The following is an 18,088-nucleotide window of genomic DNA, read 5'->3' as shown; positions in this document are numbered from 1 at the left end:
AATTACATATTGTATAAAAATTACAATCATCAACTCAAATACTTGGTTGTAATTGAACAGAAATTTCTATGAACTTGTAAGAACTGTAGAATATGAATCAGTCTGTGTCAGATCCTGAATTTGAAATTTCCACTGAAATCACAGGTAAGAGGCAAGTGGAACCACGATCTTGGCCTTTTGCTTTTCGAAGTTTGCAAAGACTGCTAAATTTTGCCAGTGGTAGTTCACTCTTTGCAACATAGTAGGCTGTTCTAAACAGATTTTTCAGGATTGATTTTTAATATGTTATTTGCAGACTGTGCAGACTGGCTGTCACTTCTTCACCCTGACCGGTCTTATTTGGCTCAGCAGAACTAAAATATATATCCTGCTGCCTTTACACAAGCACTCACATAACGCTCAGCGATTCTCTGCGCGATCAACCTCTCACATGTTTAAGCTTGCTGCGGGAGATTTCACTTGTCATGTTTGCATAGTAAACTAACGATTGATAAGACGATGTCAGAGGAATTGGTGCGCAAATTATCGTCACTCACCAATCAGTACTGTCGCTCTCTATACACAGTTCGCGCGATTGCAAAGTGAAAGCAAAAAACAAGCGCAAATTCAAATGCGATTTCAATATGTCACATATAGGGCTGCTCGATTATGGCAAAAATGATAATCACGATTATTTTCACTGAAATTGAGATCTCGATTATTTGACAATATTTATTTAACAATAACAATGTATTGAATGATGGCTTTAAAGATTGTCAAAAATAGTATAAAATAGTGTGCAAATACTGATAACAGTGCAAATGTTTGCAATATAAAAAATAAAATGTAAACATCTATGTTTAGTAAACTTTGCGGTGTTGCTCTGTGGTGCAGCTACGACACCAAAGTTTACACACTATGTCTACTTGATCCACGTCTGACTCCGCGAACCCATAATGTTTCCACACCACTGAAGGGTTTTTTTTTTACCTCTCTTTTCAACCAACGGCAGTCACTCTCCTCTCCAAATAACTTCTGCTTAGCTTTCCGAGCTTCTCTCGGGTCCTCTTAATTGTTGTGACGCGTGTTCGAAACGCAGAGAGGTGCGCTCGATTTGCCACACGGAGCAGCGCGAGAGTAAAGCACGAGGGAGGTGCTAATAATTGGCTCAGTCATTTTTAATGATCGTTGAAAGCCCAGATCGTAATTTGGATTAAAATTCGATTAATTGAGCAGCCCTAGTCACATATTGACAGTGGCTCACCGATGCCAATGACATATTTACCCAGCTACATTTCCGAAAGAATGCAAAAGCATTGACATATATTTTTCCTTCCTATGATAGCCCGACGGGCAGGGCAGGGATAGATTCTGGTAGCCCGACTGGAATAATCGCTAGCCCCGGGACGTCGGGCTAGCGATTTTGCGAGCCCTGCAGTCACTCAAGTTCTTTTGTTTCATGAATCAAGTATTGTATCTGTAAAGAATCTAAATGGTGATTCTTCTCTTTTTAACTCATAAAATTTTTGCTGAGCAAGCATTTCTTTGAGAAAGACCGAATGCACAAACTCTGCCTCGGTTACAGTCCTCTCGTTTGTCCATGTTGTCTGTTTTTTCTCATTTCCTCTCTTTCTCTCGCTCTGTAATGATGGATGAAAACTGTGTTGACAGTCAGACTGCCCTGACTCTCTAGATGGCCATTTAATGATCAGAGATTCCAGCTGGAATGAGACAGATAACAGCAGAGTTGGTGTTAAGTACCAAAACAATTACACTAATAATGCTCCATTTAAAGCAAGAATTTTGCTGTGGTTTTACACACTCCTGTCTTTCTGCAGCCAGGCGTGCACACGTGTGATATAAAACTAATTTAAGCCATTGGGAATATATTTGCTCAGAGAGCAGAAACAGTGGGGAGTGGTCTTGTCTAATGGGATGGTCCTTTTAATGAATGCTGATTGATTGACAGATGCTCCGTTTTAATGTACTATTACTGTGTTTAGTGTAACTCAGTCCTCAGAGGAGCACTGCTTGAAATTCTCTTTATCCCTTTCCTCTCAATCTCAGGTCTTTTAAGTGTTTCTAATTATTAGGTGTGTTTTTATTTTTTGGTGTTTGAATCTATTATCATGTTTATAACAGAAGAATACCATCGGAGACTGTCCCAACAAGTTTATGTGCGCGTGCTGTATAAATCCAGCATATTTTCAGTGCATTCTGTTGCTGTAAATTAGAATACATGACGCATGTAAAGAGGAAGATGAAGGAGGTTGTTCTGTAGAGTGTCTCAGTGTGGGCCTGACAGCTGTGGCAGCGGGCCTGGATCTAACCCTGAGTGAGTTAGGAGTCCCAAAGTGAAAATGACACTTTGTGCACCATTCATCATCCCGCTGCTCATTAATATTCTCCACAAAGCACGGACACAGACAGACTCCGAGTCATGATAACACAAACATTTATGCATGCACGTACTCTATATTTGCACATCACACACTGCTGGCCACACAGCGTGCCGCGTTGTGCAGCAGTTAGACACGTTTCGCGGCTCACCTGGAGCCTGCTCTGTATGACGGGCAGCGTATGACTGTCGTTTTGATTGACGACCCTTCGGCCACTCGCAGCTGCTACTGGCGTGATTTATAAGCCAGACAGGTTCAGTCCAAGTGTTTCCATCCGTCCAGCCTGCACTTCGTTAGTGGATAAATTTACAGGCGTAACAGAATTTTCTCACCTCCCCCCTACTTCTGTATGGTCCCTTCCCTTATTGTGATATTTAAACCTTGCAATTATACTCAGATTGCTACAGCAGTTAATTTAATACTTTAAGTGGCGTTATGTAATCTCTGAGCTGTCTTGCTGCCTGTCTCCTTTTTCCTTCGTTGGTAAACAGCAGCAGCAGTGACGACATACCCACTTGCCCCCTCAGAGCCCATTCGCTTTCAGCGTCAGTTTGCGTTCAATAACTCACTGGAGCACGGCCCTGCTCTAAAACCTCCTCGGGGATCCTCTGCTGAGATTGGCAGCAACCACCCAGCCCTGGGCTGCTGTATGGTTGGGAGCAAGGGGAAGGGAGTAGAGACTATATTTAATATGAGGAAATATGTCTTGTGGTATGTTTTGTGACATGATAATAAGGCTAGTCAAGTTACACAGCACAGTTTCTTCACATGTACAGCATGGGTTCTCATCCTTTGCTTCATAAGTGTGTCATTCATTATGAATCACACTGTGGTTCTGAAATGGCTCCCACTGTGGCAAGAGCTTCCTGCTGTCTTTCCCTGACTCAGCTGTTCACTGAATCCCTGATGAGTCAGGAATGCCAGTTAATTGTAATTAGAACCACTGTAACCGTAACTATTGCTGTTATGCTGCGCTAATAAAACAGGGCTCTCCCGGCCCCTGTGTATTTACCCCAGTGTAACCTATAGTATTGATGCAGGGAGGAGCAGGCAGGGAACTGACCGTGGTGCAACATTGACACCTTGTGGTTGTGCTCAGTATTACATCTCGATGTTTCACTTTTCCTTTTAATTTAGACAATTATTCCAAGTTATTATGCTCTTATTTCCTGTTTGGAAGGATTCTTAACACTTAAGAAAATGTTTTGCTTGCAAGGTACCAAAGTGTGTCTCGTACAAATGATTGGTTGGTAATCAAGTGAGATGAACTAGCTTCCAGAGTTGAAAGGAAATCGTGGATATTGAGGACTGGTTGAAGACAGTGTTTTTATTATTGTTATATGTTATTCATTAGAAAAGGTGAAACGTTCAAAATGAAAAGTAGGATGTCACAGAACCTGGCAACCATCTTGGTAATGCCCCTGGGCACTTATTTGTATAGTTATTGAATCCAGTATTTAAATGAACGTTTTGAATTTTAGAGCTTAATGGCACTGGAAATAAACAACAATAACAAAAAAGCTGCATGTAGAGAATAACTATTCAAATCTGATTTGGGGGGGAAAAAAAAACAAGATATAAAAAATATTTAAAAATAAGCTCTAAAAGTTGTTCTGAAAACAGAGTATGGACAGAATCAGCATCTCATACTCAGTTTTCCATTATGGATGCAGTAAGGCAAGAATAACAGTAAGTGCTCTGACCTGCGCCTTTAAAACAATAATGAGTAAATATATCTGCCAGCACATAGTTGAAAGTGTCGTGAATCTCTGCTGTTTGCCTGCATGCTCAGATTTTTCCCTGCTCCGTTGTTAATTGTCTCTTTGGGCTCAAAGAGCTCTCCCATACATTAGTGTTCGCTGAGTGCTGTCTCTCCCGCTCTAATGTCTCTGGAAAAACACACATTTAAGTGGAGTTGAGGGACTTTAATATGAAATTGGTTAGCAACAGAAAATCTAGCTGGAATTCTTTTACTATGTCAGTGAACATCAGCGGATCCTTATGTTGTATTTCCTACCTTCCTAAAGCTAGTGTACGGTCTTTTAACGTGTAGTATGTCCAGAGAGTATTCACAGCACTTCACTTGTTTAACATTTAGTCATGTTACAGCCTTATTCCAACATGGATCTAATTTTCTTTTCACTTTAAAATTCTGCACACGAGACCTCGTAACACAAACTGAAAAGGTTTCGTTGAAGTTCTTGCAAATGTTTTCAAAATATAAAACAGTGTACATTAGTATCAATAACCTTTGTTCAGTACTTTGTTGCAGCACCTTTGGCTGCAATTACAGCCTCAGGTCTTTCTAAATATGATGCTACGAGCTCTGCTCATCTATTTTTTTTTTTTTAGGCAGTTTCTCTCATTCTTCTTTGCAGACTCTCTCATCAGCTTGGATGGGGGAGTGTCAGTCCACATCCATTTTGAGATCTCTCCAGAGATCTTCAATCAGGTTCAAGTCTGGGCTCTGGCTGGGCCACTGAAGGACATTCACAGAGAGGTCACTTCTTTGTTATGTTGGCTGCATGTTTAGGGTTGGTGTCCTGTTAGAACCTTTGTCCCAGTCTGAGATCCAGAGCATTCTGGAGCAGGTTATCATCAAGGATGTCTTTGTACATTGCTGCACTCATCTTTCCCTCAACCCTGACTAGCTCCATGATGCTGCCACCATCACACTTTTCTGTAAGGATGATGTTGGCCAGATGATAAGCAGTGCCTGGTTTCCACAAGACATGACGCTCGTCATTCAGGTCAAAGTGTTCAATCTGTGTTTAATCAGACCAGAGAATTTTGTCATGGCATGGTGTGTGAATATTTATGTGCATGTCATATTTCTATTTTAAATTGTTAATACATTTCAAGCAAACTTTTTTCTCATTATGGGGCATTGTGTGTAGAATTTTTTTTAGTGAAAAACTATTTAAATCTATTATGGAAAAAGGTTGAACTAGTGAAACACTGTAATTACTGTCCAGGTTTGCTGTAAAAGATGATAAAACATTATAAGAATCAAACATAAAACCCGATTGTTGAATGTTAAAGGTACAAATGTCCGGGTGTGATTCATTTCTATGTATAGAAGTATTTTGGAAACAGTTTAAATGTGAGTAGTGCTTCACAACACAAGGAGCATGTCTGTTTCATAAAGGTCGGGTTAAAATGTAAAGGTTACCTCACTTGTTTTTTAATGTGTCGCAAATACAACGTAAGAAGTGGCAAAATGTCACTGTGCTGAGGTCTTACTTTTTTTTCTGTCCTTGAAAAACTGGACTCAACAAACAGAGGAGTAGCACTTCCTGTACTGGCTCGTTTTTCATCAAATGTTAGATTTTCTATATTATTTCCATGTTTTAGTAAATTTTTTGGATGCATACAAAATATATACAAAAGGACAGTTTATTCAGGCTGGGCTGATTAATCTACACTGAGAGAGTCAGAGATAAAGGCCCCATCACATCCCCGTTTATACGCCTGCCTTTTTCTAATGGTCTCTACCATTTTTTTTTTTCTTAAGAAATCTTCCTTCGGCGTAATAGTTAGTTGAGCCCTCTGTAATAGTCCGTGTTTAAATGTTCTGTGCTCATTGTAATAGTTGGCAGAAGCTCGTGTAATAGTTCGTGTTTTGTGTGTGAGCAGGCTCTCAGGTAACAGAGGCCCTGCATATGAAATGAGATGGTAATGAGGAGGAGGAGGGGAGCCTTATCACTATAGGGCCAAATTCCGACAGTGAATTGCGCAGTTGTAACAAAAGTAACAGAGCGTCCATTCAGCCTGCACTAATCCAGATGGGAAAGTCAAACAGCAGAAAGTCCACGGCACAAACTCATTTCATCACTTTATTAATTTAGATATTGCCTCCTCGCTCCTGTGGGGAGAAGGGAAAAAAAAAAAAAAGAGCCCCTCTGAAATGACCAACATCGGTGAGGCGTTTTGCTCTACATGGTTCCCCCACTTCGTCTCCTCCCGTTATCTGTTTAATTCATCCCGCCAATCTTGGCTGTCTTTACCCACTAAATTTCCCTTTGACACGCATGCCTTGCTTCGCATAATCCTCACTCGGGGGCAGAATTAAAAATGGAAAAAAGAGGAGGGAATAGGACAGGTGGCTGGAGAATCCTTGAAATAATGTTCAATGCCAGACCCAGCAATGATTTGACCAGATTCGAATTGGAAGGCTGATAGGGAGATTCCCCCCCCCTCCTTTATTTTTGGAACCAAGGGGCAAGAAAAGGGTGACAGGTGGAAAATGTGCAGAGAATGAGAAGTCCCTTAAGAGCCAGGTCGAAGAGTCAGTTCTAAATTGTGGTGCCAGAATGACTTCAGGGGAAAACTGTGGAAAGGGAGATGAAAATGTCAAAATGTCACTCTCCGGAGGTCTGATTTGAAAAGTTTTCTCTGTCTACTGAAGACTGAGAATTAGAGCAGTAGTTTCTTTTCTCCCTCTGTCTGTATCCATTATTGACCCGAAGGGCGCGTTTCTTCCGCCGTGAATATAGCAGATGTGTTATCTTTACACGGCTGCTGGTGGCAGTTGATCGTGCTTTCTCTGCTGTTATTTATCAGCTTTGTCTGACCAATCAGCGGTGACGTGCTTTGCATGAGCAGAGCTCGATATGCCAAGCTACAGTTCTTTGGGTACCACATATCAACAACAGGTCAGATGGGTTAGTTTACACATGAAAGGTGCGTGTTTGTGATGGTGATATGATGTGAGCAGGATAATGGAAGTGAAACCTGCCTGTTGTGAAGTGCAGTTTCTTTGAAGCAATGCTGCCTTGTGCTGTTGTTATAATTCAAGTATTGGTAAGTTTGTGGAAAAGAGCTGATGACATTTTTGATTTATCTGAGGTATGTATTAAATGACAAGAGTCTAAAGCCATTCTAATGGCTTTGTGAGGTTGTGTAAGAGTGTTTGTGTGTGTGGGGGGGGGGGGGGGGGGGGGGTAACACTGCACGGTGTTTGGAACTTTAGTTCAGGGGTTCGACTTCCAGCTGTCACAGGCCGAGAGGCAATGTACACCCTGGGCAGGTCACCAGTCTGTCACAGGGCTAACACAGAGAGACAGTCAACCATTCACACTCACATTCACACCTGTGGCCAATTTAGAATCACCAATTAAGCCACTAACTGCTTGTCTTTGGACTGTGGGAGGAAGCCAGAGCACCTAGAGAGAACCCATGCAAACACAAGGAGACACAGAATGGCCCCACCCAGCTGGTGGATTAGAACCTTCTTGCTTTACATGCACACTGAGATGATGACTTCATCACCTTGATGCTCCAAAGTCTTTCTAAGTGCAGAAACAGACCGTGAGCGGTCACAGACCCTCAACTTCGAAGCAACTGTTTCAGATGCAGCAAGACAGCAAATTCATTGGATGCGATTACAGTAATTTTCTTGCTTGAGCCTTCAGTGTACTGCAGCATAAAAGAAAACGACCCTTCTCCTTAAATATTTGTATAATAATACGCAGTAGACATTTTCCTGATGAGATTATGGTCTCTCTTGCTAGTTTAAACGCTTACTAAATACAAGATGATGTTAATTTTATACAGGTAAAGCAGGGTTATACTTTACGGCCCTGCTATCTTGTGATTTACAAGTTGTTGCTGTATTGTAGTGACTTGTTGTTGGGTTGTTTTTTTTTTTCATATCTGATCCTGGTTTACAAGCCAAAATTGCAATAGCCAAAAGACTCAAAGAATCCAATTGGTGACCCTGCAGTGGCTGGGAAACATATAACCACACATTAAGTGCTGGCCAAATTAGAATTTCAGATGAAATTCAAATTGTAGTTCTCTAAATTCACACGCATTTGACCTAATGAATGAGATTTGCGCATTTTCTGCCAATCTAAGAATGCCTTCTTTCAGTGATTGGTCTACTTTGCTCCAGCCTATTTTGAGAATGACCCACAGAAACCAGAAAACACATGAAATATATGATAGTCATACATTCTTGAATACCTGGATTTGCCCGTTTGTTTGTTTTTTATTCTTTGTTTTAATAACTTAATATTTTGCAGCTGAAAAATTAACAATTTCTGTTATTTTTTTTTTTATCCCAAAACAAATTATTCCATTTGTAAAATGATCAATACTTAAGTGTTTAACCTTTCCTTAGTTGGGTGTAACACAGGGGCTGAAAATGTATAGAACCTGTTCACAGTTGTGTTTCAGATGTTGGAACAGATAGGGCTATAGCAGTGCTGAAATCTGATCCAGATCAGACTGAAACAGGTAGGAGTGTCTCTCCGTGCAGGGGTACAGATCTGCAGTGTGCGTGCTCTATGTAGGGGCAGGGTGCGGGGCACGGCAATAGCGGCAGCAGTGGCGAGTGGCACTATTGATTGGGCTCCGCAGGCTGAAACCAGTCAATTCAGAGCACCAGTGAGCCGAAACCGATTGGGGCTCCTGAGTTACAAAATCCTGCAGCTCTACTTCTCTCACCTGCTAAAAAAGAAAAAAAAAAACAGTATTTCTCATTCCCCAGGCAAATGTTTTCAAAGACAAATTTTAAGATTTATGGTTGAAAAAGACTTGAGGAAAAGCAAAAAGTATGTGTGACATCGCTGGAGTTGTTACGTGTGGCCTTTCTCAATCATGGCGGCGCCATTCAGAGCCTTAGCGTGCTGTTTTGCGGTTTAAGACGATCTCAGTCATTTACAGCTTTGAACATTAGGTCTCTGAGGATGACCGCCCATTTAAAGTGTGACTGTTGTAATATGAAACGGGTCGTGATCAGATGATCAGGGATGTAAAATTTCCTCACTTCAGTTCGATCTGTGAGCTAAACAGGTTTTTAAGAAAAGATTGCTCTGTCAGATTTAAATAGTTAATTACGTTTATTCACAAATATGATTCAGTTTTCTTCTCATCTTACCTGTGTTATAGTTCAGAGCATGTAGCTTATAGTTTGTTTTATTGACAGAGTGCCTTAACTGCAACTTAAGAACTTTTGAATCATTTTTCGTTTTTCTCTTTTGTCCTTTTCTCGGAAGAAAAACACAGAACAAAGAAAAAAGCCAATTTATACAGAACACAACACAGAGTTTCAAATTGTAAATATCTCTTTAACATTGTTTATAACATGAAAAAGTGGTTGCCTTATGTGATAATCTGCGATGAACTGACATTACTGCAACAAGCTAGCTAACTAATATCATGTAGCATTTAGCAACCACGCGAGCTAAATATTCCTAATTGGATATTAAATCTGGGTTCATGAGGAGGACAGAACGTGACACTACTGTAACGCTTACTGTCATGCTGTTACCACAGGACTTTAAAAAGCCGTAGCTGTTCTCCTGCTCAAGGTCTTGTATGTCCTGTCATTTTTTTCAGGTATGGTAAGGTGGTGCCTTCATGCCAAGCCAAGCAGTTTTCAGCGGCCACGGGGCTGAGCCGCATGCTGATCATACTGGGGGCCATTGAACCGACTGTGAAAGGCGAGAATGTCTCAGAAGAGGTCATTCAGCGACAGGTCAGGCTGACACACTATACAGTGTACATGCATCTACAGTGAAGCATGTCCTTAACATTAAAACACTGAAATGTTGCTTTAATGTTGTGTGAATGTGACACAGCGAGTCCGGTGTGATTTTAAAGGGATTTGGGAGTATGTAACTAATGGTCAGGGTACAGAGGTACTATCATACCATGCCATCTTTGTAGGCTGAATACAGGTTTTTTCCCCCCTCCTTTTTCATCTATAGCGCGTGTTCTTTTAACTGAATTAAAATCAGCAGTAAAAAGTCATATCTTTCAGGCATTAAAATCTTTTCCCTCTCACCTTTTCCCGTGCAGCCACAGGATGGCGCTAGTGCGAGAACAATCGCGTCTCCTCCTCAGCAGAGATGCGAGTGGGTGATGATAGCAGGAGCGTTTGTCTTCATAACGTCAGAGACTGTGAATTTGGCATGATATGACACGAGACATTTTAAATAAACCAAAATTGAACCCGTCTCCTGGAGCTGACACGATGCGTGATGCCCTGCATCTCGTGATGCCTGCTATATTGTAAAACCTGTCCTTTTGACAGGTCATACGGTGTGTGAGGAAGAGGCTGTTAATAAAAGCTACAAACATCTTTTGCTGTGTATTGCAGATGAGTTTTTTTCCCCTATAGAGGAGGGAGGAGGGGTTATTTTGCATTTGTCCATACTCAGATTTGTCTGTGAATCACACATACAGCTGTGGCACTTCTGCCTGTCATGAAGTCCTGTAGTCATTTCCACGTCCTATTGAAAAACATCAGAGGCTCGGGGGTAGTAATGGATTTCGATGATGAACAACAACAGGCCAGTATCTTTAAAAGCACGGAGAAATGCTCTCTACACACTGATGCCTGTATTAGGAGGAAAACAAAGGCCGTGACAGTCATGTCAGGGACATTAGAGACAGACTATTAGAGAGAAGTTAATTCCTGCTTCCTTTTTTTTTTACCCTTTAATGAACTTTGAGTGACATTTTTCTAACATCTGCTCACTCGTCTCCTGCAGTCGTCTGTACGATGCAGTGACGTATGCTAGAGGATGAATGAGAACAGTTCGTTAAGACGCCTTGTTCTCTGCTGCCAGCCACCCACGATTTGATGGCAGCAGTGATGAGGGACCTATTTCAGCTTTTCAAGTGTTACAGTTGTTGCCAAGGAGATAAGGACATCATTGTGCTTGAATTCTCCAAGGACAGAAAAAGGTTTTTTAGACAGGCTAGTGAAGGTTATAATGTACACACAGAGACACACACACATACACACCGAACTCAATATAGCATGCATTCCATTTCTCAAGGGCATGTACATGTAACCGCTGCTTAATTGAACTGGACCCGAATTGTTTGCCGCAGTGATGAAAGCACCAAAGGGTGTCTGGTTTCATTGCGTGCAGGTGACGGATGAAGTTAAAGGCGAGTTCTGCTCGATTTTGCAAATTCCCGTGAATTCTGAAGCGCGGTGAACTTTTTTCAGCCCGAGAACAAGAGACAGATTTCAGAAGTGTTATCAGTTTGTTCCTGCTCTGAGCTGCTCTGCTGAATGAGATGGACACTGCCTTCACTGCATTCAGATCGGCTTACTATAGAAAACGTTATCACTGCTTTTCCCATCTTTTACAAATTATTCTGCTAATATAATTTTTCTGTGGAAGAAAGAAGTTAGTGGCGTCTTTGTTCTCGCTGGAAGACATTGCATTGTGCTTGGAGCTGTTTGTCCAGGGATGTAGGGTGGTTAGACAAACATAAAAGGTTTGTATGAGTTGTTTTGGGATTAGAGGCATGTGAAGACAGGTAAAAAAGGTGACTGTGGAATAAGGTTATTAACATGCCCCCAAAATTGACTTGTTAATTCTTTAATTGGGATTGCTCAATTACCCATCAACAGGCAAGGGTACTTTTACTGTGGAAAAGTTATTCTTAGACTCTTTAGAATTTTGTCTATCATGCAACTCCAATCAATCCCATCATATTCATCAACTAGCACCACAAAGACCCCAAACATTGATTCAGAAAGAACACAGGAAGAATAGGGAGTCCTGCAACCGATGTGAAAAATTATGTGAAAGGCAAAACACAGGCGGGAAGTTTGGTTTAGTTTTTATCTGTAAAGTGCACTTTGTATGAAGTGAAGTGTACAGTATTTTTACAAACATTAGTTCACACATTAGTGACTCGAAAGGATATTTACTTTTAGTGTCTAATAATTTGCACAGAACTGTTTATGTATAAATACTTTTTTTTTTTAAAGCGATTCATCACAACAAGCTAGGTCTTCTGTTAATCTCGCCTTTCTTCATTTAAGTTCTGTCCGATTCATACATGCACCCTCTATAGGAGCTTTCAGCAGTGGTATTTAACCACGCAAGCCACACATTGCTGCACATCAGTGAGCCTCGGTTGATTGAGACCGTGCTGCCGGTTTCACAGGTTGTCCTTCTTTGGGCAACTTTTTGGCAGGTAAACTGGAACAACATGGCAACAATTGCAGACGTTATCACCCAGTTTCTTTGCCATCACAAGTTGGCCAATGTCAGAGTTGATCAGATACTTGTGCTGCCCATTTTTATTGTGTGCCTGAGAAGAAATCAACGGTCTGTTCAGATCTGTGTTTGGCTGGAGTAACTAAATGCTTTCAGTCTCAAACGGGGAGAGAATGTTTCACCTGTGCAATTTTGATGAGGTTAACAAGGATACGGTGGATGTTTGCACGCATCTACCTGAATGGTTAGTTTAGTTTTTGTTAAATAGTGACCATCAGCGACCGTGTTTTTTGTTTGTGTTCTCTTTTGTACGGTGGCCCTGAGAGATCAAACGCTCCAACTTAAGAAAACACCAGCAAAGTGAAAAATGCTGCAAAAGCTCACAAAACACAACTGAAGTTTTTGGAGAGACGATAACGTGACGAAAGTGCAGAACCAAAAAGTTAACAGTAAACAGCAAAGATGTATCTACAATATGTTAGGAAAACGTGATTTTAAAACTCGCATTGTCCTTTTCTCCCTCACAACATCGATGAACTCTCTGAACTTTTAAGCGTGCCTCAGTGCAATCCTTCGCTTTATTCCTTCTCCGTTTTTTTTCCATTTCCGCTGTGTTTGTGTGTGTGTTTGTGTGTTTTATGTTCTTTGGCAGCGTTTTTCTATTTGCTGGTGTTTTCTTAAGTTGGAGTCCATTTGACCTCTCAGGGCTGCCGTACATTTCTGATAACTGTGGAAATTCTTTGTTTTTGTAGCCTGTATTGATCTTTCGTGGGGTTTTTTTCTGTTCCTACAGAAATACCTACAAAGTAACCCTGCGCACCAAAGTGCTGCTGTCGATGAGCATTACTTTCTGAATGAAAGTGCAGCTCAAGTAAGGTATGGCAAAGATATGTAGACGCTTTTTTTTTTTTTTTTCCGCCCAGATTTTTCTGGATGGTTTTGCACATTTGCATGTGGAATTCAAAGTGAACTTCAAAAATATTAAACAAAATTATTATTCTGTTTTTTTCTTTTTTTCTTTCAAAGGGACATAACAAAGTTTAAGCCCCTCTCCAGCAGGACATCAGTGAGCGTGCTCACAGGAGACTCCTTTGACATGCAAATGCCAGAACACCTAAACCGAGTGAGTGCCTTTACTGTAACTGCACAACTTCATGCTGCATCATTAGGTCTGGTACAGTGACTGAACAATGCTCTAATAACATGGTAAATCATATTCCCCATGCACCAGATGGTAGCGAAGCTTCAAAAGAGGTTTCTGGAGGAATCCTACCCGTCGGCCAATCACATTCACATAAAAGGAGCAGACCGGCGAATGATCTACAAGAAGCCATCTGCCATCAGCCAGCACCTGAGGAAGCTAGTCAACCAACAACAAGCCAAGCAGCAGAGCGAGTGACCCGTGTCCAAAATGTAACTACACCCCAGACATGAATGGAGTAATAAGACAATCAAGTTACTTTTTTTTTTTTTTTTAAACATTTCTTTGCAGCAATCTGGAGCGATTGTCTACACGTCTGCTAAGGTTCATCAAGCAGTCAATTTCAGAACACACTTTTTTGCAGAGCTCTGCTTCATTGGAAGCTTTTTAATTGAAGATAACTGGAGGGTATTCAATGTGATGAAGTATTTCCTGTCTTAGATTCATCTTATCTTTCAAGTTGTTATTTCAGGCTCTTCACCTGATTGGCCAGTACCAAAAAAATTAATACATTATTCCTTATCAATGCAAAGGCCACACACACGTCACCGCTCAACCGGATACTTTTTTTTTTTTTTTATCTCACTTGGTTCTGTCTTAATATTCTGCCATGTTATAGCCACAAGGGAAGATACATGGAGTCCTCTTGCGCTGCTGCATCACTTCATTTTGTTACTCGCATATAGCTGACCTCCTGGTTTTTGGACTTTTTTTTTAAAACTGCAAATCTTTTTCAAAAATAAATCTTTATATATATAAGTGTTTGTTTGTTTGTATAACACTGCAGAGATCTTATTTTTTGGTATAGATTCATGTGAAAGAAACACCAGAAAGCACTGGTTTATCCTGAGGATTTAAGTTTAATTATGACACCACATCAAAATAAAAATTTCCAACAGATCTGGAATTTAATTCCATCCATATACATGCATAGCAACAACGTTTTAAGAAACATTTTCTCCCATAATCAGGACATTGGAATGATCATTTTACATCAGTATCCCCCACTGACCTCCCAACCCATGTTGTTCGTCAGCAATAAACTTAATTCTTGTACAACTTGCTTTTTTTTTTCTCTTTTTGTTTTTAAATTCCCAATGGGGTTACAAATAATTATATGCACAGTCCCCATTTCGTAATACTGCTTTCAGTAATGTTTCCTCATTTACAAAGTATTGCATTGAGAGCAAAATTTGAAAAAGGGAGACCAAAGTGTATCATCAAACAGAAATACGAGTACTATACAAGAATGCTGCCATCCTCATGAAAACATCCACATCTGAGTTGAAGAAAAGAGACAGGGACAAACAGCCACATATGTATGCAAAGCCATGTGTATATGCCAAAATGTGAGATGCAGGGTTGTGCCTGGTGATCACCCCCACCCACCCCCCCAAAACGGCGGCTTTTTAAGGCTAACAAGTCATTAGTAGCAAACTGCAAGTGACATTTTGGCCATATACAGAAACTGGTACAGCAAATAAGAATACACAAGTGCCTCAGTAGCTATTTTTGTGTCTAAAATGCATCTCATTTTTGTATTGTCTATTGTTTCATTGAGCCTACATTACAGTGTAAACAATATGTGTGCTACACAAGAATGACTATACAATAACATTACAAACAACTCTGATATAAATTTCATTTTGAATTTAAATTAAGACCACTACTCCTATTAATACTGATTGTAAAATAAATTAATGTGAAAGTGGCACCAATATTATTCTTGATCCATTTTTCTTTTTCTTTTCTTTTCTTTTCTTTTTTTTAAACCAATGGTTTTGCATTTGTAAGTCTTAAAACGATGAAAGAAGAAGCTTCTCTTGATTGTCCACAAGCAGCGGTTAGCACTGCATGATGCACTATTCCAGACACAACAGTGTACCAAAAAAAAAGAAAGGAGGAATAGTCAGTAAGGGGGGGGGAAGGTGTCGGGGGAAGGGGCGAGGGGGAGGATGAAGAACGTGCCTTCTCTTATTTTACATGCTCGGCAGCATGTGACGAACAGTAAAACTTCTTATGGGTAATAAAGTTTGACAGGTTGTTGAACTGGATGTCACAGAGGCGGCAGTACTTGCCGCTTCCGGAGCCGTTCACGCCCTTATTGGCTGTGGGCGCTGCCTCCTCGTTTGGGGACTTGGAGGAAGGCGACATGTTCTCATTGGAGTCGGTCTGATTTTCGGTGGCCCACGTCGGTGAGGGATTGGGGGGCTGGCTGTCTGGCTGGGGCTGGTTCTCTTGCTGCGGCGGTGCTGTGCCTGAACGCTCCTCGGACTTGTGCCCCCCGTTGACAATGACCATGCCTCGGTTTTTGGGCAGGAGGGGAAGGGGTTCCTTGCCAGGGTGAGGGCAGCCGTTAGCAGCAGGCTGTGTGGCCTGCTCTCTGGTTGTTCCCGTCTCTCCTCCTCCAGCACCTCCTCCCCCATTAACACTTTGCTCCTGTTCACCGCTCTCTCCCTGCACCGCTGGCCCCCCGTAGTCAGTCGGTTTTATCCCAAAATACGGCGATATTTGCTCAGGACCTTTGACCTTCTTTATTGCTCCAGGATAGAGGCAGTGGGGCAGAAACATATTCTTGCTGTCCTCTTTTGATGGGATGAGCTGGGGTTCAGCGAAAGACTTGAGACCTGGCACGGGCCCCAGGTGTGGAGGAAACATGCCTCCATTCTGCACCATCACCTTCCCGTTGCCATTCTTCTCACATTTGCCTGGGTTCTTATCGTAGACTTCATCCGGGTTACCGCTGCCTTCACTCTTCACATCTGGGAACATGGTCGTCTCCAGGCCGCCGCTCTCATTGTGCTGTTGTTGCTGTTGTGGCTGCTGCGGTTGCTGTTGCTGCTGCTGCTGAGCGGCAGTGGCGGCGGCCGTTGCGGGGCAAAAGTTCTGTTTGTGCGCCAGGTAGTTCTCCACTTTGTTAAAACTTATCTTGCACACTGCGCATTCGTGATAGTCCAAAAGTCTTTTGGGAGAGCTACATGACTTGTCGGATACTGGCGAGCATTTTTTGCTAAGGTCAATGGGAGCGTCCAGCTCCTGTGGCTCCACGATGTTGCATTTGGGAGCCAGAACGGGTTTGGTGACAGTCAGAGAGGCCTCCAGGTGTTTAGGTACCATACCTGGGAACATATCACAGCGGGGATGGAAGCGGTCTGAAAGGCTCTCTGCAGCTTCCTGGGATGTGCAAGGGTTCATGGGAGGAACCCCAAGGAAACCTGGCTGACCCATAGGGGGCCTCTGGTGGTCCTGATCAGGGAGACACATCTCATACATCTTCCTGCGCTTACGGCTCCTCATGGTTCTCTGCATGGAGGGCACCTTGTTGGTGGGCATGCGTTTCATGGGGGGATCATGACGAGTGGCGCAGTAGTATTGCTTGTGGACCATGTAGGTCTCGTGACGACTGAACGTGATATTACAGGCGTCGCAAGTCGTCTTGGTCGGATCGTTGTCACTTTCCACCAAACCTGTGCTGGGGCTCTTCCCCTCCATCTGCTTGTCATTCAGCCTCTCCTCAGCCCCAGTTGGCGTGGAGACCTTCTTCACCTGTCCTGCTAGATCCTTATCGGGGCCTTTAGACCCAGCGTTGATCATGTCCAACACGCTGGAGTTCAGGCAAGCTGACTGCATGAGGTGGCTGTCAGCCTCCGACGGGTGGCAGCCAGCCAACATGCTAACAGAACTGTGACCGCTGTTGGGGCTGACCGCCTCGGGGACCTTATCCGAGAGGGCAGAGAAGTCGGGGGACTTGGCCATGTGCTGCCAGCGGCTGTTACAGTAGTGCTTTTTGTGGACCAAATAGTTGTCCAGGTTGCTGAAGGTGATATTGCATTCAAAACAGGTGGCCCCTTTGGGCATAAGAGGACTGTAGATGACAGGGGGGTAGCTGTTCCCTCCGTGGCGCAGCCTCCGGTGAACTAGCTCTGACATTTTAGCCAGAATCTCAGAAGCCTGCGGGACTACTGAAATGTCTTGGGAGAACGCAAACTGAGACAAGAAGGGGCCCATGGGAAATGTAGGCATGTTATGCTGCACAGGGGAGGAGGCCAGTCGGGGGCTGGAGGGCTCAGACTTGATCCTAGTGTAAGAAAAACTGGCTTTGCTGCCTGGGTGGGCCTCTCCCTTCTGAACAGACAGCATGGGCTTCTTCTCAGCCTTGTCAGCTTCCCCGTCTGTGCTGGTCTCCTTGTTGAGGGTCCCTTTGGGACTTCCGAGCAGAGCGTCCTTCCTGTTGGCCAGCTCAGTGCGGGCCTGCTGCTGCTGCTGCTGCTGGAGGCTTTCCTCCGGCCCCCTGGGGGAGTGCTCTGTGCCGTTACCTTCCCTGTGAAGTTTGCTGCCGTGCCCATGTAAGTCCTGATGCTGTAAGAGTTCCCTGTGGCTCTGGAAGCTGATATGGCAGTGATTGCATCTGAAGGCCGCCTGTGACAGGTGAGACATGATGTGATGCTGGAATGTAATAAGAGAATCTGCCGTGTAGTTACAGATTGTGCATTTCAAGCTGGTGCCAGGAGGGAGGCTCTCTTCCATTTTGACAC

At 42.7% G+C, this 18,088-nt stretch overlaps 2 protein-coding genes across 3 annotated transcripts in view; one reads left to right on the top strand and one right to left on the bottom strand.

Annotated features, from left to right (window-relative positions):
• si:dkey-122a22.2 (uncharacterized) overlaps window positions 1-14,295 on the top strand; it is a 26,682-nt gene extending 12,387 nt beyond the window's left edge. Inside the window, exons 8-11 of the mRNA XM_063487776.1 lie at window positions 9,723-9,861; window positions 13,146-13,228; window positions 13,379-13,475; window positions 13,584-14,295. Of these exons, the coding sequence (XP_063343846.1) occupies window positions 9,723-9,861; window positions 13,146-13,228; window positions 13,379-13,475; window positions 13,584-13,751 (487 nt within the window). The 3' untranslated portion in view covers window positions 13,752-14,295. The remainder of the gene's footprint in view (window positions 1-9,722; window positions 9,862-13,145; window positions 13,229-13,378; window positions 13,476-13,583) is intronic.
• zfpm2a (zinc finger protein, FOG family member 2a) overlaps window positions 14,031-18,088 on the bottom strand; it is a 120,883-nt gene continuing 116,825 nt past the window's right edge. For both annotated transcript variants that reach the window (XM_063487774.1, XM_063487775.1), the window contains exon 8: window positions 14,031-18,088. In XM_063487774.1, coding sequence (XP_063343844.1) covers window positions 15,528-18,088 — 2,561 coding nt within the window. In that variant the 3' untranslated portion in view covers window positions 14,031-15,527.

Source organism: Pelmatolapia mariae, linkage group LG10_11 (genome assembly GCF_036321145.2).
Source record: "Pelmatolapia mariae isolate MD_Pm_ZW linkage group LG10_11, Pm_UMD_F_2, whole genome shotgun sequence".
Taxonomy (NCBI): Eukaryota; Metazoa; Chordata; class Actinopteri; order Cichliformes; family Cichlidae; genus Pelmatolapia; species Pelmatolapia mariae.
The sequence above is the reverse complement of the archived record's forward strand: the minus strand, read 5'-3'. Positions and strand labels throughout refer to the sequence as shown.